This window comes from Theropithecus gelada, chromosome 12, assembly GCF_003255815.1.
Source record: "Theropithecus gelada isolate Dixy chromosome 12, Tgel_1.0, whole genome shotgun sequence".
Taxonomy (NCBI): Eukaryota; Metazoa; Chordata; class Mammalia; order Primates; family Cercopithecidae; genus Theropithecus; species Theropithecus gelada.
Window position 1 is genome coordinate 107052863 of NC_037680.1, and position 22047 is coordinate 107074909.

Here is a 22047-nt window from a genome sequence, read left to right on the forward strand (position 1 = left end):
AAGGCACAATTCAGCAACTGAGGTTGTCTGTGGAGCGCTTTAATGCCAGGCTAAGTAATTCAAATCTGTAATTGAGATAACAAGGAATCGGCGAAATCTTCTGAGATTGGAAATGACATTTAACACAGTATTTTAGACAGCAGTGGGGTTTTGAAATGTCTTCACTGTTTCCCCTGCTAGCAAACCTATACTCAGTCTGGAATGCTTAGCTCAAATGTTACCCTCTTCCTTAAATATTCACTGACCTAGCCATGGGTCCTCCCTTTCCAGGGTTCCTGAGCCCCCTACTAATGCCCTTTTTTCACTGTTTATATTTATCCTTCTGTGAGTGCTTTTTGTCTGTAGATCTCTTTAGGTTTTCCCATCTCCATGTACCCAAGATTGATCAGAGTGACTGACACCCAGTAGCATGCAATAAGTGGGTGCTGCTTGGATAGCTCTGGTGTAGGGACTCCAGCTGGGAGTGGCACTGGTGGAACTGGAAAAGAGGTGATAGATGGTATGAGATTATGAATGAAAACCTCTTAGGACTTAGGAAAGAAGCACAAGAGAAGGGAAAATGATCCTGAAAATGATTTTCTGTTGATTGGAGTCTAGAAGCACAGGTGAAGAGAGGGAGATGGTTTCTCATTAGACACCTTGGGTTTGAGCTGGCAGTGGAACACTCAGGTAGAAGTATTTGGGAAGAGGTTGGAAATGCCAGACTCACAAAACAGAAACACAGGCTGACTATGAATCTTGGTCTTTTTATGTTTCAGGAAGGATCTCTACCTAATCCTCCAAAAATATATTACAGGAACCAAAAGGTAATTATTACATAATTTTCTACAGATTCTTGTCACATAACTGATTTAACATGTATGACATCTTATTTTATGGAGTCTCCAATTGGGTAATTATAATTAAGCTTTCACCTTCTCCACTACCCACGTTTAAATTTTTTTTATATATGCCTTCAGAGTTGCTACTTTGAATACTATGTGTATATAAAGCTAGGTCCTCTTTGGATTAAACTGTATCAGATGGAGATGCTGAGGAGCCATCAAAACAAACCTCCTGAATGTGTTTTAGCAACAGATGCAGATGTTCTAAGAGTGTCAAAGTTGGAAAATCCAACACGGTCATGGAATACATAAAAATATTTCATAATAAGATGAGAATATCATCTCCGACTCAAAATCAGATTTTTTCCATTGATGTTATTGTTTTCTAACTTTTGTGAAATTGATAGAGCCAACGTTTCCTCCCAGTCACTTGAGACGTGTATAAAACCATATATTATTTCATGAAATAGGTAATAAAAAGAATATTTCTTTTCCGATCTTTCACATCCTCTTTCACCTTCCAAAAAAAATGTACACACAGATACACAGAATTCTTTCTCAACGGGAAATTATTTCCCTTCGTCAAGATGGTGCCATTGGGCAGGAAGATCTCCAGAGGCAAATGTATTTTATAGGAGGGCTGACCAGGAAAACCTTTTATGTTGATGCCACCTCTTTGGCTCTACCAGAAAGACTGTGCAGACCTGCTTTTTATCTGTGAAAGTGATTTTCCCTTCACTTAAAGAACGTGACAAATAAATAGGTTAAGTGCAGTGTAGATTCAGGACAAGGTGATGGTTTTTCCAAGACTGAGTATGAATGAGAACCTGAGGAGAGGGAAGAGAAAAATGTCATCCTTGTGCACTTCAGGTAGAAATGCGCATTCAAGACATTGACAGACTTCTAAAACAGCTCACACATAGCTAGCCACTGGGCTTCATATTCCATTGGGAACCTGAGATCCAGGCCTTTACCTTATCTGATATACTGGCTGATTTGAATTCTCAGCCACTGAGATATTTCATCCACTGGGTTTCCTGAAGGGAAACTATCACATCACCTTTTCAGTGAGTACACTAAAGACCAGCATCTCTACCTTTCCCCAGGTGCCGAGAGTAACTCAGTCTGGATGACCCAAATGAACTGGACATTTCCAACTAACCGACTCTCCCCCTCTTCTGAGGTGCAACACTTAGCAGCAACAAGCTGCAGTTGCCTCTATGTGTTGTGTCTCCTCATGGGGAGAACAGAGGTCCCCTAAGTGGCAGATCCAGGATCCATTACAAACTCCATGGGTCCTCTGTGCCTCTCAGAGCTTCTCTTGCTGGCAAAGCCATTTGGCTTCTGGAAACTTCAGTGTCACTATCAGTGCCACATGATAGTGTCTCTGCTCAGGCTCATGACAAGGGCCACATAAACCTTTTGGTGGCAGCTGAGGTGTAAAACAATCTGATATACTCACCCAGAATAATTGTTGTATGCTAATGCTTGCTTAAGAGACTCTAGTATTTTTTTTTTTTTTTTTTTTTTTTTTTTTTGGAGACAGAGTTTCACTCTTGTCATTCAGGCTGGAGTGCAGTGGTGCAATCTCAGCTCACTGCACCCTCCGCCTCCGGGGTTCAAGCGATTCTCCTGCCTCAGCCTCCCAAGTAGCTGGGATTACAGGTGCCCACCACCACACCTGGCTAATTATTTGTATTTTTAGTGGAGACGGGGTTTTGCCATGTTGGGCTGATCTTGAACTCTTGAAACAATATTCATTTATTCACCCATTCAACATATACTTATCAAGCACATACTAAATTCCAAAGGCCATTACAAAAGATTGACCTGAAAAATCATTTCAGGCCAGGCATGGTGACTCAAGCTTATAATGCCAGCAATTTGAAAGGCTGAGATGGGAGGATGACTTGAGCTCAGGAATTTAAGACCAACCTGGACACATCGTGAGATACCACCTCTACCAAAAAAAAAAAAAAAAAATACCCAGGCATTGTGGTGCACACCTGTAGTCCTGCAGTAGCTACTTGGGAGGCTGATATGGGAGGATCACTTGAGCCTGGGAGGTCGAGGCTGTAGTAAGCTGTGATTTCATCGTGGCACTCCAGCCTGGGTGACAGAGTGAAACTCTGTCTCAAAAAAAAAGAAAAAAAGGAAAAGATTGTTTCAATTTTATTGTAAACATGGATGAATTACAAATGGGTGGGGTAGGAGATTCTAGGCTAGTCAGAGAGGCAGTCAGTGACAAGGTCACTTCTCAGGTGCTTGTGCTTTGGATCACACTTGTTTATAGCCTCTGTACCCTGGGCTAGAGACAAAAGCTGAGGCTGCTTGTATCCCAGAAGGAAAAGGTGCCAACTCCTGCAATGGATATCCAAAAACAATCTAAATAAATCTAGTGGGTTACCTCTTAAAAGACAGTCAGTCAACCTGACATCTTCTTGTGCTTTGGATAGAAGGGAGAGTGGGAGACGTTCAGGAAGAAGAGCTGCAGCACAGAGGACCTTGGAGGCATTTTATCACCAGGGCTTTGTCCCTAGGGGAGCTGCAGAAAGCAGTGTTCTTTTTCTCTGGGATACTTGCATGGCCTCCAGGACTCTGGGCCCTGGGGTACTTGGAGGATGTGGGGGATAAGTTCTCAGCCTGATTATTATTGCAGCTCTTCTGGGTGGGATGACACAAAGGCCAAGTTTAGGAAATATGCCTGAGGGCCCCTTGGAGTAAAAGGACAAGTAGAGCTTCTCTGACTTGGCCTGTGCGAACTAGGTCCAGACTCCCTGCAGGGAATGGGATTTGCATTAGGCTAAACAGTAGTACTTGGGGACTTTTTCTTCCCTCAGTAGACATATAGGTCCAAAAAATCAGATATGAGGTAAAGGGAAGACTGTTTAAAAAGTAAAATTTTAGACAAAATAAATTTAATAGCATTTATTGGAGCAAAGAGCAATTCATGAATTGGGCAGCGCTCAAAACAAGAAGAGGTTCAGAGAGCTCTGCTGCAGCAGCCCAGACAGTGAGGCCAACACAGGAATAAGTCAGAGAAACTATATTTAATGGGTTATCACAGAAAGATGCTAATTAGAGGTAGATGGCGGATTCTAGTCGGTAAAGTCTCTAGTGTCATTTTACTGTTTACATCAGGTTTCAGTTTATTTACATAGGAAATTAAAGCACTGGAGTCACCCCAGCCTACTGGCCTTCTCCTCCCAACTATTTTTTTACAACTGGTTCCTGAATCCCTTCAAAGATGACTACTTAAATTTAAGTAAGTGATAGATGGAAACAATGCATTCAGTATTGTAAATCAATCTTTCTGTTTTTTCAACAGAGAATACTGAAGTCTCACAACAATAGCTCAGTGGACCCTTGTGTAAGTACAAATTCTGAGCTATGACCCCCAGAGTATTCCACTCCTTTCTCCAGGGATATGTTCTGTGCCATGACTGCTACTCCCTGAAGCATGTTCAGTCTCAGTTGGAGTATGTTGCTGTGTGTGATGAGCAAAGAATGCCAGATGCATCACCCAAGCCAGGTAGATGTGCCTGGCTCTTGGGTGTCTCAGTGTGAAAGCACCCTTCCCATGTGTTTCAGTAGAAACCTTCCAATGTTCTTATTTCCTTCTTCTCTTGGATAGTGAGTATGGGAGGCTGAGCTCTAGACCACTGAGGTCTCTTGAGACAGAGCTTGAAGTGGTAATGGGTAGGGCTGGCCTGGTGACTAAGGGGAAGGAGTAAATGTGAGAGGATAACAGCATTCTCAAGTAGGGGGTATGGATGAAAGGGAAAGTCCCAAAAGTGCACTCCAAGGTGCAGGTAGAGCTGAAGATCGTCTTAAGCATCAGGCCGAAGGAACAGAGCATGCCAAGCTCTTATGTTTAAGGTGTGGAGTCTGTCATTAGTCCTGTGAAGGAGTACATACAGGACAAGAGGTCCTTTACAGAGCCCCTGTGACCAGTCTCAGGGAAGCCATTAGGCTGATGAGCTGGTTAGGACTGAAACCATCACGACCTAGTACATCCTGAGGCATTTTAACTCAACTGCTTATCTGGTGCTCAGTACTATGCAAACTTTCTGATCCCATGGGCCCCATCCATACTCTACTTGCTATATGACTGCCTGCTTTGGGTTCTACCGAAATCATGGATGAGTTCTTTCTCTAAATGAAACTCTGGTTTGCTCCTTTTCATTGCAGTGAGATGTCAATTTTAGGTAAGGTCACTTTCTCGCAGAACTCCAGGAGGCAGCACTCACATAGAATATCATGCAATAATACTGACACATAATACTTAACCAAGGAGGGATACTCAAATAGTTTTATACACACCTTACCTCCAAAGCAATCCTCCAACAAGATTTAGTTCTTATCCACACTGATTTTGACGCCCAGCCAACTCAGGGACTCATGAACAGTTAAAACGGTCCTGGAGGTCAGTGCTTGTGTGGCTGATTTTGTATAAGCTTGACATGGAGGTTTATGTCTCACAGCCCACAGCCAGATGTCTGTGGGAAAAAGAGGAAAACAGTTCCAGCAAAGGTATGGTCACCACTATTAATAATTTTTCCAAGGCCAATAACAACATTGACTTATAATATACCCATGCCTCCATAACCAGACTTTGCTCAGGTTGAATCTCAAATTATCCCGTATCCTGGAGTCACCTGAAGTGCTTTAAAAAATATTGTTGCCTGGATCCCCCTTCTAGGGAAATTCTAAATTAATCAATCTGGACTATGTATGACTTGAACATTAGAATTTTTTAAAGGTCCCCAGATGATGCTGATACATAGAATTACCTATTCTGTCACCTAAACAAGAATACCAGTGCCTGCACCTCAGCCCTGACCCAGTGATTCAGAATCCCTGGTGCTGGGTTCAGGACATTAGCATTTTATGTACTCTCCTGAGATGAGTCTAATGTACAGCCAGACTAACAACCAAAGAACCAGAGAAATCAAATCTCTTCTTGAAAAGATATAGATTTGGAGGAAAATAATGGCAGATCGGAGGCAGGACCAACTTCCACCTTCGACTCAGACAGACAGAACAGCATGTTGAGACTCACATCGTGAACTTTTGCTACAAGAGCCACCACAGGAACATTCCAGCAAAATAAGGAATTCACAGACCCTTTGAAAGAAGTGGCTTGCCACTGCAAACTCTGTGAGACAGCCAAAACACAGTTCTCAACGGGTGAGAGGGAAAAAGTCCACCTCTGAACATATATCCTCACTGGGGAACCTGAAAATCCAGATCACGGGAGAAGGATTTCACCTAACCTAGAGCTGAAATGAATTTAGAGAGCTGGGCAAAATATAAAAGTAGAAGTAGCAGCAGACAGAGCCCTGTAGGCATTCCACACAGGGCCACATGGGGGCTGCACTCAGGAACAGTGGAAACAGCCAGTGGCTGTGGAGGGTGGGCTGTCCCCTGCTTCCAGAGGGAGAGTGTGATTGGCTGGTTTGAATAATTCTATGGCTGGCATGGAAACGAAATCAGCTAATCAAAAATAAGCAGAAGATGCAAGCAGTCCTCTTGATCAGAAGTGTTGGTAGGAAACCTTATCTGCAGGAGCAGAGCCAGGGGAGAACTTGTAGATAGACCATTCTAGGCCCTCCCAGTGTTACCAGATGTCCAGGCTGCACATAATATTGAACTCTAATTTTAGTCCTCACAGCACTTTTCCCTTGAACGACAAAGGGCTCAGTCACAGACCGGTTCTTTGTCATAAATACACATGCATTTGTCTACAATACAGCCTCTACGTATTGGTCTCTATATTTGTTCTATAAATTCTGTTGGTTTTTAATGACTGGGATTTGCTCCACAACACGTGGATGCAAATACTATCATATTTTAACTTCACTAAATCAAATTAAATCTAGCTAAAGGTCTCATATATTGAGACTGGTGAGAAATAGAGAATTAGCTGATTTCCCATTCTTTTTATAGAACAAAGCACCAGCTCTTTTATGGGCCCAGGAAATGAGGAGAGGGCCTCCATCTTCAACACTGTATGATGCTGTTACCATGGTCCTTGGTCATTAGAGATGACATCTTTGCACCTTACAATCCAAATTAGCTAAGTCATGGGAGATCTTCTGCCAGGCTCCCCAGAGCCGAAGAGCTCTATGTGCCCCCTGTGACCCACCTGGTCATCTGTACTCATGGTCCTTCCGCCTCAGAGGTCGGTGTAGAGCCCTCCAGGCACAAAACCCACAGCCTAGAAACCCCTAACTAGGCCCTCTCTTCAACTCATGGGGAACTTATGGCCAAGAATATGGCATGTGATGATATCTCAGAAGCTTATTCCGTTATGTGTAATTCTCTGGGTCTCCCTTTCATGAGTTGATTTGTAGTATAAGCAAATGGATTTAACATGTTACTTTAAAACCTGGTTTTATCTGCAGCATAATACAATTATTCAGATTCCTATAAGATCATCCTCTTGCTTCGTTGCTCGTCTTTCTGCGTTATAATCTCTGGTTTTATAAGGAAAACGTTTTTATTCTGACACATACCCCTGCCTCCTGAACTTCACTGCAGACCAGGATTTGCTCTGAAATCTCCCTGCCATGCTTTTCCTTCATATCCCAGGGAGAAGCATACGCCTGTCCACACAGACTCACACAAGGCAGTGTGTTCTAGATGCCCAGAGGGGTGGCCTTCCTGAATCTTGCGGTTCCCAGTGACATGGACACTGTTTTACCTTCTAGATGAGAAACTTGGATGAGTGTGAGGTGTGCCGGGATGGAGGGGAGCTGTTCTGTTGTGACACTTGTTCAAGAGTCTTCCATGAAGACTGTCACATCGCGCCTGTGGAAACTGAGAGGTGAGTGACATGCAGGCGCCTCTCCTTCCTCCTTTAAGGGACCTTCCGCCTGCCATGCGCGCTCTCCAGCAGAGCGCCCACTTGTGTCTAGATGGGGAAGGAGCAGGTTCGTCGGGTACTGGGACCCAGCAGTGTGTTCAGAGATTAGCGGGAGACCCTGGCAGCAGGAGGTTCATGTTCTCTGTGCTCTCAAGGACCCGCCTCTGATATGCTGAGGCCAGTGCTGGGGACCTTTTGCCTACATACTGGTATTGTCCTTTCCTTCAATTTGGCAGGAGAGTCTCCTGTCCCAAGGGATTGAGGAAAAGAAACACCAGTTGTTTGTATTTTGTGCTTATTCATACAAGACAGGAAGCACGGTCTTGGACTGACGGAGGCCCAAGGTCCCTGGAGCTGAAAGCCCAGTTTCTGAAACTCAGGCCTGACAGGCAGGGCTGCTTGTGCTCCCAGCAGCTCAGACAGGGAAAGGAGAGTCCACATTCATGGTGACACCACCTTCCTGAGGATTCCTGCCTGCTGCTACCGCTGATGCGAGGGAAAGGCCAATGGCTGGAGATCCCATGTGCAGTTCTAGGACACTCTGGGAGGTGTTCCCCTCCCTCCCATGACTGAGCCCATCAGCCATTCCTGAAGGAAGACAGTGGCAGCCACAGGAATAGTGGCCGTTTCCAGGGTCGCTGCCCTCTGCTCACCCATGTCCAATCTCTCAGGACCCCGTGGAGTTGCATCTTCTGCAGGATGAAGGAGTCTTCAGGAAGCCAACAGTGTTGTCAGGAATCTGAGGTCCTGGAGAGGCAGATGTGTCCGCAGGAACAGTTGGTAAGTCAGATGCAAACCCCAAGCCTTCTGCTTTCCCCTCACACATGAGCACCATGAACAAGCGCAGGGTCAGGGGAATGCACCAAAAGGAGCCTGCTCTTCCGAGCCACACTTCAATCGCACTGATAGAACACCCCAATTTGTTTGCACAAAAAATAACTCAGCCATGACATGTCTGTTTCCAAGAGCCACACATGTTAGAGAAACTTGTGGAAGAAGGGTGTGAGTCGTGTGCTCTGTCTCATGCATGTGGGCTCATTCTCTCCAAGCTGCTTTTCATTTACAGCCTCTTTCTTTTGCAGAAATGTGAGTTCCTCCTCTTGAAAGTCTATTGCTGTTCTGAGAGCTCCTTTTTTGCCAAGATTCCATACTATTATTATGTAAGTAAAAACAGCAACCCATGATTACAGGCTGTCATGACATTACCTGACCCTGAAATGAGCCCTCGTGAGATTTGTGATCTTAATCCCACGGGGCAAGAGCACACGCTGTCATTACAACCTTCACCTTGTTGTATTTCTACTGGATTTTATGGGAATCCACAGAAGGCAGACATTGAACTATGCTGGTAGCTTTTCCATTGGTATTTTTGTCACCAGATTAGAGAGGCGTGTCAAGGCCTGAAGGAGCCCATGTGGTTGGATAAAATCAAGAAAAGGCTGAATGAGCACAGTTACCCCCAAGTGGAGGGGTTTATACGAGACATGCGCCTCATCTTCCAGAACCACAGGGCCTCTTACAAGGTAGGTGGCTCTTCCTGCTTCCATTTCATTTCTTTCCATCCTTCCCCTCATTTTCTGGTGCCTAGAAAAATTTAGTTTCCCTCATCCTGTAATAAGCTTGCACAAGCAAGGGTTCTGGAAGTGATTGATTGTTTTCAGTTCAGAACTTAAGCTCTTCTTAGCAAAGAAACGGTGAGTCAAAAGGTGTCCCTGCAACCAGAACCCCAGGTCCCTGAGAGCTCCTCCCCGACCTGCCCCAGAGGAGACAGGAGCTCAGAGACAGCAATTGAGTTCTGCCTGCTGCAGCATATAAAGAGAAGAGAATTTCATCTTAAAGTGATATTGTGCTTCTTATCTGCCCCCAATCCCAGAAATCCCAAACTCCAGATTCCTTTGCATGTGAAGAGACCGTATGGTTAACACGGATTACCAGCAAGGAGTAGAAGTGACCGAGAAAGGAACAGATCAGTGATCTTACCTTATACCCTTCCACTATCTGAATTGTTGAAAGAGCATAGATTACTTTTCTAACCCACTGAAATAAGCAACCAAAGCCAAAGAAGTAATAATCCCAACTGTGGAAATGATTTCACTTTTCTGCCCTGTTAATAAGAAAGCATCATGCTGGTAAGAAACAGAAGTTACTGTTAGCTGCATTAGTTTTCAAGTTTAACCTGGTTAATGTAACTTAGGGTGTTTAAGATACGAGTTCTACTTAATAATAGTATATTTCACACTTCAACATTGTTCAGAGAGTAAATATCAAATGTTCTCACCACAAAATGATAGCTCTTTGAGGTGATGGGTATGTTAATTAGTTTGACTTAATTATTCCACATAGCAGTCATAAATCACAACACTACCTTGTACTCCAAAATACATACCATTATAAATTGTCAACTTACAGTTTTTATTTTTTAAAGACAAGAGTCCTGATCATTCTCAGTTGAAAGGTGTCTAATGACACTAATGATAAGGATCATCGTTTTTGTCTTTATTATTTTTTTCCAGTATAACGATTTTGGCCAAATGGGACTTAGACTGGAGGCTGAATTTGAGAAGGATTTCAAGGAAGTGTTTGCTATTCAGGAAACAAATGGGAACAGTTGACTGGTTTAGTGGATGCTGAAGGCCTTCAGGAAATGGTACCCCAAAATATGCCACTGCCTTGCCACTGACTTCAAACTGAGAGCACTTGGGAAATAGCACAAGCAGGGAGGGGCTTTTCTCTGAGCCTCCCTCATCTGCCCAAAGACAAATCCTCAAAAGAAATTCGATCATCATGAATCACATCCCCAAGAATCTCACCAACCAGGGAAGAATAACTGAGATCACAGGGAAGGAGATTGGAGGTGACACCAGCACAGACAGACTCTCACCTCTTCTCCTGAGGTCGGCTCCAGATAACATTTATTACTCACAAGACCTTTCTCCTCTGTTTTTTTTTGAGACGGAGTCTCACGTTGTCACCCGGGATCGGAGTGCAATGGCGCGATCTCGGCTCACTGCAACCTCTGCCTCCCAGGTTCAAGCGATTCTCCTGCCTCAGCCTCCCAAGTAGCTGGGATTACAGGTGCCTGCCACCACACCCAGCTAATTGTTTGTATTTTTAATGGAGACAGGGTTTCACTATGTTGACCAGGCTGGTCTCAAATTCCTGACCTCATGATCCACCTGCCTCGGCCTCCCAAAGTGCTGGGATGTGACAAGAGTGAGCCACCGCGCCCGGCCACTTGCAAGACCTTTTATCTGAAAACCAGCCAAGCTTTATTCACGACACACTTCTTCCCTTTCCTCTCCCACTTCTGTGGCCAACTCCCTGCAGAACGCCCAAACCCCCGTTCTTTTCAATAAAGATAGCTCATGATGGTGTATGAATGTCAATCATCTGACCCTTCTTGAAGTGTTAAATTTCATGGGACTCCTGTGCAAACATGTATTATTAAAAATTTTTTCCTCCTGTTAATCTACTTATGTCAATCTAATTCACTCGTAGCTCAGCCAAAGAACCTAGCAGGTTAGAGGGAAGCCATTTTTCACTCCCCTGGAAAGCTGTTGGCATCCTGGCACCATCTCCTCTTCTGGCCAGGTCTTTTCATCCCCAGCTGCTGAGTGGTGGCTGCTAATGTCAGCAGTCCCCAGAGTATTACCCTTGATTGAATGGAATCAGCTTTACCTGGAAGTGACACCCTGTGGCCTGAGGTCGGCCCCCTTGCCTCAGAGCAGGACCAAGGATGTGGTGTGCGGCTACTCTGTGCTCCCAGGAATCAGGCTGGAGATAGTCTCCAGCTGTTGCCACATCCTGGCTCAGCTTTTGCCCACATGATGAGCTTCCCCCACTCCCTTCTGAGCGAACGCTCACCATCAATCTCTTGCTTAAGGGACTTCATCCCAGAATGTGCTTCTGGGGAATGCAACCTAAGGTAATGGCCCCAGGAAGTGAGCTCAGAGGACAGGATTCTGGAGCTGGATCACTGTCTAGCCCAATGGTGCTGGATGGAATATGGATAGTCCCAGAAGTGCTATCACTGAGCAATTGCCCAAATTTTCACCTATAGTAAACTGGATGAGCTACAGGTCAAGCTATGTACTAAAGTAGCTGGTACAATTGTCTGGCATTTAAGAAGTGAGGAAAAGTAACTATAAGAAGTATGGGTTTTGGTGGGTATTACTAAGTGCCGTTAATGTCTTGAAAAGAGTAAATGACAGGCTTGGATCTATTCATCACAAGCCTAAAGAGAAGAGATCCTCATACCTGCAGCTGGAAGGCAGACAGCAAGGAAGGTCTGGTACAGGCCCTGATTTTAAAAATCGCAGAACTTCAGAGAAGACTGAATTCTAAGCTCCGGGTGGTCTCTTATGCCAAAGTCAAGGCCTTAAAACTCAGTATGGGGCTATCTAGGTAGATGTACATGAGAACTTTGAACTCCAGATGTCCCCCGAACCTACTGGGTTTGCAGAAAAGTCTTTCTGCCCCTTGTTGGAAGAGAGAGCTACCACCCCCACCCAACTCCCGATTTTTCTAGAATGAAGACTATGTAGAGACCGCTCAGGACAATGCAAGTCCATAGTCATGGGCAGGGTGACAAAGTGAAGAGAGCGTTCATCCTCCGAAGGAGCTGTAGGACTGGCCAGCTGCATCAGCAGGAGCGAGGAGATTGTGTCTGGGAGTGGATCCTGGTCCAGGAAGGGCGAAATGTGAAACCAGATAAGTGAGAATTATTGACAAAAGGGCAAGCTTCTCTACCACAGAGTTTAACTAGCCTGGCATGGGCCAAAGGTAACAATTCTGATATACTCCTGGGTGGCTCCCAGAGACTTAGTATAAGCCATGCTACACATTAAATCAAGTGGAAGCAGAGATACCAGGATTACAGTGGCAGAGTCTGGGAAAAGGGGTCCCAAGGATATAGAAGTTGGTGTGCTAGAATGACCCTGTGCTCTACAACTGGAGAATCCATCCATCAGGCGACCGAGTTCCTCCAAAGGGCAACACTACTAAGGTGTCTCAGACACTAACTAAGGTGAGAAGGACTGCACTGCTGAGGGGGCAGCACATCCTTGACAAGCTCAATGGTGACTGTCCCCTGCAGGCTGGAATAATGCTAGGGATGTTTTATAGAACTGGATCCCCCAGTGGTGAGCAAAATGATAGAATTCCAGAATAACAGAGGCCAAGTGGCAGCATTTAACTGTGAAGACAAGATAAAGTAATTTCCCTAAGGGTCATCAATGTTAGAGTGACAGCCGGGAGGCCTGGCTTGTAGGTGTCTATGAAGGTGGCCAGTAGGACATGCTGTTCCTCTAGGCAAGACACATATTGCTTTAGACACATAATCAAAAGAGATTGAAAGTAAATGAGCAGCAGACTGATGTCAGCTATCTAAAGGTAAAGTCTTAGACCCCTTGCCCAGCTTCCAAACCTCAGCCAGTTCTCAATGGAATCCAGAACCCACTGTTGGAAATGAGGGCAGTTTCTCATAAGGAAGAACCTTGTTAATGTGCACAGCACTGATTTCCTCGAGTTTTCATGGGAGGGCTCTATGGTCATTTGTTCGAGTAACTCACGTGCTGGGGAAAGGAAAATACACAGATCTTTCAAGGGATGTTGAGTACAATGTCAGAGTTGATGCTAATCCCTGGGGACCCAAAGCCCTATCGTAGCCCCTGTTAGAGTACGTGAAGGTGAGGTAGTGTCCATCTCACAGTGGGCCCTCTGGATCCACAGAGCCACCCAGCAATCATTTCCCCAGTTCCTGAATGTATAATCAGGATATACATTCGTACATACATCATAAAATATAGCAATTTCCTGTCCTGGTTCCTTAACCTCTGGTTTCCTAAACTACAAAATAACAATGGCTATCTTAGGGAAGGCCAAGCAAAAGCCTCTGAAACTGAAGTTTCATGGTGAAAAAAAGTAAGTCAAAAGCAATTATCACATTCTTGTTGAATGATAGAGATTAGTGCCACTTACAAAGACGTGAAGGAGTCAGGGGTTGTTATCCCAGTTACACCTCCATTTTAATTCAGCAGTCTGCCCTCTGGCATCTCCTGATGGTTCATGCTGCTAAATGACTACTAAAACTTAACTTAACCAAGGAGTAGCCCCAATTACAGTTGCGGTGCCAAATGTGGTATCTTTATTATAACAGGTTAGCACAGCCTTAGTAAGTGATATGCAACTATTAATATGGAAATGACACTTTTAAAGGATCCAGCAGGATGTAGGTTGAGAAGCAATTCACAATCTCAAGGATTGGACAACAGTATATCTTTACAGTCTTGCTCCAAGGCAAGGTGAACCCTGCTCTGTGTTACAATATAGCCTTTCTGGACACTCTGCAATACATGACATTGGCCTACTATATTGATGACAGTATGTTCATGGGCCTGATAAGCGAGAAATGTTGACTATTCTGAATGACTTAGTAAGTCACAAACACTGCAGGTGGTGGGAGAGAAACGTTGCAAAGATTCAGAGATGTGCCACATAGGTAAGCCTTCAGGGGTTCAATGGTCTGGAGCATGTCAGAGCATCCCCTCCAAAGCTCCAAGCTGTTCCACTTCATACCTCCTACCACTAAGAAACCCAGAGCTTGGTGGGCCTCTCCAGGTGAGAAGAATCACTGTGGTTGACATTCTGATAAAAGTGATTCTAGGCTTTGTAATGTGGTTGTGTGTTTGGGAGGCAGGGAGTGGGGAAGCAGTGGGTATACCATCTTAATAAATAAAATGTGCTAATCAATATTTTTCACTTAACAATATAAAATGGACACTGTCACATCAGTAAACACAGCTCTACATCATCCGTGCCCTACCTTTCATTTATCCTCAAAACTGAAAGACAGCTCTTCAGTTATTTTTGGTCTGGTAAGCATAGTGATTTCTACTGCGAGGCAGCACAGGCTGGCACTCAGGAGCACAGCCTCTGTAAGTGGAAGCCCAGTTCCCGCACTTCTCCACTTGCTGACAGTGTGTCCTTGGGCAAGCTACTCATCCTCCCCTGTACTGTTTCATCTGTAAAATGGAGATACTAGTAGTAAATTGCTCACTGGATTATTGTGAGGATTAATGAATTAATATTTATTATGTACTTAGGAAGTGGCCCTCCATGCAATATATATGTAATAAACAAGCAAACTTAAAAGATTAACATAAACACCCTTGTATCAATTCAGACTCTTTGCTATCAAGATAAACCCAATATATACCCAAAAGAATATAAATCATCCTATGATAAAGACACATGCACGTGTATATTCATTGCAGCACTATTCACAATAGCAAAAACATTCAGTCAACCCAAATGCCCAGCAATAATAGACTGGATAAAGAAAATGTGGTACATATACACCATGGAATACTATACAGTCATATAAAGAAACTAGATCATGTCCTTTGCAGGGGCATGGATGGAGCTCAAAGCCATTATCCTTAGCAAACTAATGCAGGAACAGAAAACCAAGCACCACAGGTTCTCACTTATAAGTGGGAGCTGAACAATGAGAACACATGTTCAGAACACATGGACACAGGGAGGGGAACAACACACTGGGGCCTGTTGTTGGGGGCAGGGGAAGGGAGAGCATCAGGATAAATAGCTAATGCATGCAGGGCTTAATACCTTGGTGATGGGTTGATAGGTGGAGCAAACCACCATGGCACACATTTACCTATGGAACAAACCTGCACATCCTGTACCTGTATCCCAGAGCTTGAAATTAAATTAAATTTAGAAAAAAAAAAAAAAAAAGAATCCATTGTGAAAGAATCCAATCACAAAAGACCACATAATTTATTATTCCATTTATGTGAAATGTTTAGAATAGGTAAATCCATAGAGACAGAAGGTAGATTAATTGGTGGTTGCCTAATGCTGGGAGGTTGAGGGGAAATGGGTATGTGGTTTCTTTTTACAGTGACAAAAATGTTCTGAAATTGATCGTGGTGATGGTTAAAAAGCCCTGTGAACATACTATATGACTTTGAATTGTACTATTTAAATGGGTAAATCATATGGTATGTTAATTGTATCTCAATAAAGCTGTTAAAAAAATAAAAACATTTAAAAAACAGAGACCCAATTTATCTAGGCTAGACAAAAGTTACTCCGATGATGAAATACACAGTGCCTCACAGAAAGGGCCAGAAAGCAGGGTTACAGAGTTGGCAAATGGCCCTGGGAAAGGGCAGGAATCAGAGCATTTCCAGGCAATCATGCACCAGGAATGACGCAGCCATCCCCTCAAGGATGTTAAGATTTTACCAATTATTGTTGATTTCTTTAACTCCTCACAATACTTCACTCAAGCTCACCTCCCCCCAAACAGCATCTGGTTGGCCTGGCCTGCTCAGGGGCCAGCACTGTGATTAAAGTCCCTCACTCCTGTGCCCAGAAGGGAGCGCTCCTTCACCCAAAGGAACAGGGGACTGTTAGGAAAGGGGGATGGAGCAGGCTGGACAGCCAAGGAAATCACAGCTGACTGAAGAAACCCACCTGGGACACTCACAGCCTGGACCACTGCTGTCTAATGGAGGAATGGGGGCAACTCCAGGCCAGTCAGAGAGGCCAAAGAGCTGGGGGCTGCCAAGTTCCTTGGGTCCACGGGAGCAGGTAACTGTTTCCCCATTGCCCTGTGCTGCGAGGGCAAAGACTGAGATGGTCACTGTTCATCTGACATGAAGCTACACTACCCCTTACTACATTACATCAACACTGATATATTTCTCTCCTGAAATATTTATTCACATTTTTCCCTGAACCGCGTGGTGTGTGCGACTGAAAGAGTCTACACCGGTTCATACAAGGACAGCACACTCTAGAGTTGTGTAGTGTGGCCCCACCAATATTAAGCAGGAAACTAGGGTGTGGCCTGTTCAAGGAAGGGGGTGACTTCTCTGCTGAGACACTTGGTTACATTTTTAACTGCATCCTGCCAGAGCTGCCAGAAAGGCGGGTAGGACCACTTTCCATCTCCTGTTCACCTCATCCTCCAGAGGGTTCATCCACAGTTGCCTGAGCCTGGGTGGGGAGGAGGATGCAGGACCCCAGCCTTGAGATCTCAGGACCTCGAGTCTTGGCCATATAATGATGTGGCCGCCACTTCTGACTCTCTCTGGTGTCTGTGCTCACTCTTCTGGGTCTCAGAGAATGGGATGTGCCCATGGCTGGTGCACCCTGCATGCCAGTGGACATGTCTGCTCTTAGATGTTTTTGTAACGTCTGTGTCCGTACATGTGGCCCAGAGTGCTGTGCAGGAGCTGGCTGGTGCTTTTTGTTTTGTGCTTATTCAGGAAATACAAGAAATGACTCGTGGGTTCCTGCATGTGCCATTGTCTGAATGATAAATGGTAAATCCTGGCCCCACTTCCTCATGTCCCCAGTGGGGAAGGACCCAATTTCCAATTCTGGATTCTTACAAGCACAACTCAAGAATATCATTATTGTCATCATAGCTGAGCCTGGAATCCAGGCTCTGGGATAAATGTGAGCCCCTCACTTCCATGCCTCCACATTCAATGGGCTGAACACCCTCTAGAATTATTCATGAGAGAGGGTGTAATAGGCCATAGATGGTATGTTCAGAGGGGTCTCCAATTCTCTCTGGAAAGGAGAGTGTCACCTACTAGACTGAGTCCACTGGCCATTCTCAACTGGCTAGTAGCTGCAGAAGTGGATCTGTCAGGGAACTTACACTTTATTCTATTCCCTTATACACCAAGAAAATGGATCAGTAGCAGATGAGATGAATGAGTTTCCAACTTCAGTGTCGTTGTTTTGGAAACCAGCACAACTTGTCAGTATGTTGCCCAGAAAGACATTGGACCAGAACACCCTGGAGGCCATCTGCTCCCCGAAGAACTATATTCCACCTGGCAGTTGTACAGCCCACCTACCCTGAGAGCCTTATCCCAAGGTGAGACACGGGATATCCAGCAAAACCTGGTTCCCAGGGCCACTTCATGACCTAGCCAGACCAGGTGGTCCTCTTGTGTTAGTGGGCTGGGGCCCTGTAGAATGTCAACCTGTTCCCTGAGCACAGCATTTGTACCCATGAGAAACATGTGCACCAGCTAGGAGAAATGCACAGGACTGTCCCACCAGCTCTGAAGATGTGTTTGGCCCTGGGGAGAGCTCAGTAGACTTTATTTTGGATTTCCCCTACAGCAGATCTGTTACGACTGACAGTCTAACAAGACCCACCTCATCCTCAAAACAGGGTCTTCTCAGCCCTTGCTAGGCAAGGGTGCCCTGGGAGAGCCCCCCAGTGCTCTGGTCAGCTGTCTCCCACCCACATCCCCATGAGGAGCACCTGTGGAGACGCAGATTCCACCCCCTCCCTGCACATCTCCACCAGGCAATGGTTGGCAGATGGGCAGTGGCCTGTGCTAAAACTGTACTTCCTGTCTCATAACCTGTCTTGTAACCACTAAATCTTCATGAAGCTACACTTTCCAACCCTGCCCTTCTTTCATTCTGTTCAGTAATACTGAGAAACCTGCCAGGGACCCTCTTCATAGAGGCACCCACTTGCAAACCGAAAGAAGCAGAAGCCACTGCCCAGCAGGTGCTGGTGGGGACCATCTGGAGGGGCCACCATGTATCTCCTTCCCTCGCCACACACGCATCACCTAGCAGTCCTAAGATCTAGGACAGTCTGGGGGCCATTCCATCTCACCATGATGAAAGTAATAGACATATGGAGGTTTGCAGAAATATTAGGAGTGCAGACTTGGTAAAAGGCTGCATTGTTCATTCAAGTCTTTCCTGGCTCCAGCCCTAGCCACCAGGCTACCTCCACTCCTGGTGGTGTCCAGCCCTGCCTCATTGGCACCCTGAGGCTCACAAAGAGACCCCAGGCCGACCACAGCTCGAAAGACCTTCCTTCTCCTTTCTGAGGGTAGGTCTGACCCTGAAGCCTTAGTTCCATGCTGGTGGAGGCATCCAACATGGAGCTGCCTGGTTCCATATGTCAGGTGACAGCCTCAAGTGCTAACGGGGACACACTGGTGAACACAGGAAGATGTCACCAGGAATCCCCAGAATGTGAAACACAGTGAGCCTGTAGGGTCGTTCCTCTGCAGTCCAGCAGTTGGGGCTCAAAGTGAAACTAAAGCGAAAGTGAAGCCCCTTTCCCCTCACCCGGGGAGACTGGGTTTTGGGGCATTGCCAAACGTCTCTGCATGAAACGCACTTCTTTGAAGTCTTGTGTCTTCTAATTCACTCCATGCCACCCGTTGTTGCCGTTTGCCCACTATTTTTGAATGCTTTCAACTGCTCGGCATCGAGTCACATCAGTGTGCCCCGCAAGGACAGCAGGAGTGTCCTGCAGGGCCTTAGGGTGCGGGGCAGGCTTGAGGGCTTCAGCCTCCAGGGAGGTGCAGAAGGCAGCACCGCTCGTGGCTCCGGAAGGAATGAAACTCAGGGAAGAGGACAGGAACCAGGAGGAGCTAAGGGCAGAATCCCCCGCCCCTCACGGGCTGAACAGAGGGCAGGCGGCGACCTGGTGGTGCTCGTGAGCTGCCAGAGGGCCAAATGATCTCGGAACCCAGTCCTTACATGGGTTCGACTTTATTTAGAAGGAACTACGGCCCTTCTACCACACACTTCGAAGGGTATGGTGAGCTAGAATCCCGATAAGAGGATTTTCGGTTTCTGTTTCCGCCCAGCCCTAAAGAGGCTGCAGCGCTATGCGCGGCGGGGAGAGGGGGCGCAGGCCCGGCGGGGGCGGAGCCCGGAGCAGCGCGGGGCGGCAGCGGGGACGGGAAGGCGGGAGGCGCACACGCGGAATGGCCGTCACGGGCCCCTTGATCGTTGCGCGTGCTCACGGTGTGTCCGTGGCCGGCCTCGCCGGCTGGGTGGCCTCAGAAAGGAGGCATGAAGTGGCGCCCATGGACCACCAGGAGCCTGTGCTGTCCGTCAGTTACCAAGTGACAGGGATCTGAGGATGTTCCAGGACAGATAGGACAGGGGCTCAGCTGAAGGACCCTGCGTGATGATGCGGACTCAGGGACGGCCCTGGGCCAGTCTGTTTCCTCCTGGTGCTGCACAAGGACTGAGGGCATCCTCGGGATTTCTCATGAATGGTCCCCACCTTCAGAAGGTGTCCAGAGGGGCTCCTGTGTAGTCCAATGCTCCCCTTGTCTTTCTGACTCCCTACAACCCTTCACCCATAGCCTCTTCCTCCCCTGCCAGGGTACCTCTTCCCATTCGCCCATTTTCCAAGGATTCACTCCATTCAACAGCAGTAATCACATTTCCACCTCCAACAATCCCACTGGCATCTTACAGTGTTGCAGGCTCAGGTGTCCAAAGCTCCATCTTTAGGCCAGTCACTGAGGCTCTGCTGAGCAGGGGACCCTGGTGAGTGGGCCGGGGAGGATCAGACCAGCCTGGTCTCACCCAACTTCCTAAAAGCTGAAATATTGCCACCAAATGCCTGCTGAGCCCAGGGGATAATTGCATCACAATCATGCAATTGCAAGGAGCTATGACCCCAGCCTCTAGCCATCTGGGGCACAGATAGAAGAGAACCTGAGAAGAGAGATGCATACCCATGTGCTTGAACCCTTTGAGATATAGGCAAAATGGAGAGACAGATGGGGATCGAAATACCAACTTTATTCCTGATAAAAGCTGGATTGGGGATGTGGCTTAGATATGTGGCAATAAAGGGACCCCCAACACTGAACTCCAGAACTGGGCTTAGTCACATGGCCTCAGGCTGCTCCAGCCCTCCCCCACACTATGCAGGCCCCTGTCCTTGTGCACTTGAGCTTGGAGGAGCCAACAGAGTCTTGGTCTCTGCAGGCAGGATGACTCCAGGGAGGCCCAGCAAGGAGCAGGCTCACTCCCACTCCCAGTTAGAGAAGAGTCCCCTAGAAGATGGGCGAGGACCGGGCCTTGATTGATTGATGTTCCACCTCCTAGAAGGAGACAGTTCGGTAGGACTGGGTGCTCCCACTAAATATCCCAGGTGCCTGCTCTTCACTTATCACTTCTACGTCCCTTGGAGGGTGGCCAGGTTCTCTATTCTCATGTCCCAGGGGTGCTGTTGCTACAGCTGCCTCCTGTCCTGAAACTCTCTGGTCCATGATGCCAGTGACCTCATCTCAGGGATAGACTTCTGGTTCCCACACGGGGGTCCCAGGTTCAAGAATCACTCCCACCAGTAGAGGGTCTTGACTGCAAATTGTCCAGGTTCTTGGAGTTTTGAACAAAGAATTGGACAAAGCGCACAGCAAAGCAAGAAAAGAATGAAGCAACAAAAGAACGAAAGCAGGGATTTATTGAAAATGGAAGTGCACTCCACAGTGTGGGACCAGGCACGAGCCGTGTTCAGTGGTCTTGGATACAGAATCTTCTCTGGTTCAAATACGCGCTGGAGGTTTCCCATTGACCACTTGGTGCTCACCTCATGTAAATGAAGTGGTGGCCTGCAATCAGCCTCATTGGTTGCGGAAAGCAACCAATCAAAGGCTGAAGTGAAGTTATAAAGGTCACACTCCTGTGCAAATCACAGGCTAAAGCGAAGTTACAAAGTTGCACTTCTATGCAAAGGAAGACTTGGAGCAAGTCTTCTCGGTCACTTCTTGTTCTTTGAGGAATGATGAATCAGAATCTAAATGGAAAATCTGGGCAGAGATAGAACCCCCAGTGGGAGCCACCCTGCCTTTCCATGTCTAGATCATCTGGGTTCCAACCTCCATCCGCCTCCAATGAAAAGCTTTTATCTTAACTTTGAAGTAAAGTTACAAAGTTACACTCCTAGGCAAACATCTGATTGGGTGCAAAAGAAACAACTATACATAGGTACTTTCAATTTCCCATTGCCCCACAGAAAAGGTGGAGGTTTGCAAAGGGAGTAGCCTCTGGACCTTTTGTTACTTAGGCATGGAAAGTTAGGGTTTTCCTTTCAATTTAGTTCTATGAAGTTAGCATGAAAGGGCCTTACGTTCCCTGCCTCCAGACCCTATTCTTCTGCCTCAGCCACACCACTGAAGTCTGAACTGAAGCTCCTCTTGGTGAAATGTATGAGGCCCATGACCTGGCTGGGTGCCCTGCCTGTGGTCCTTCCTCAATCACGCCTCTCCTGCTTTTGAGTTTTCCAGGCTCCAGTAACTGGAACTACTTCTGTGACAGCAGAAACATTCCCTATTGCCTGTGCTCCTTGCAGCCATGGACAATGCCCCAGGAGTTCCATTATTTCCTTCTAAATAATCCAGCAGGATTTTTAGAAGTTCACACGACTTCTTAATTTGGTCCTGTCCCTTTCCCAACCCAGGTGTGTCTGACATTGTTTTCTGGATCAAAGAAGCTTTGCTTTCTTCACAGAGGCCTACAGATTCT

General features: G+C 46.3%; 1 protein-coding gene across 1 annotated transcript in view; it reads left to right on the plus strand.

The window, feature by feature from the left end:
* SP140L (SP140 nuclear body protein like) overlaps window positions 1-10767 on the plus strand; it is a 63347-nt gene extending 52580 nt beyond the window's left edge. Inside the window, exons 14-20 of the mRNA XM_025404056.1 lie at window positions 759-806; window positions 4153-4194; window positions 7538-7653; window positions 8364-8472; window positions 8775-8852; window positions 9072-9215; window positions 10206-10767. Of these exons, the coding sequence (XP_025259841.1) occupies window positions 759-806; window positions 4153-4194; window positions 7538-7653; window positions 8364-8472; window positions 8775-8852; window positions 9072-9215; window positions 10206-10304 (636 nt within the window). The 3' untranslated portion in view covers window positions 10305-10767. The remainder of the gene's footprint in view (window positions 1-758; window positions 807-4152; window positions 4195-7537; window positions 7654-8363; window positions 8473-8774; window positions 8853-9071; window positions 9216-10205) is intronic.
* The last annotated feature ends 11280 nt before the right edge of the window (window positions 10768-22047 follow it).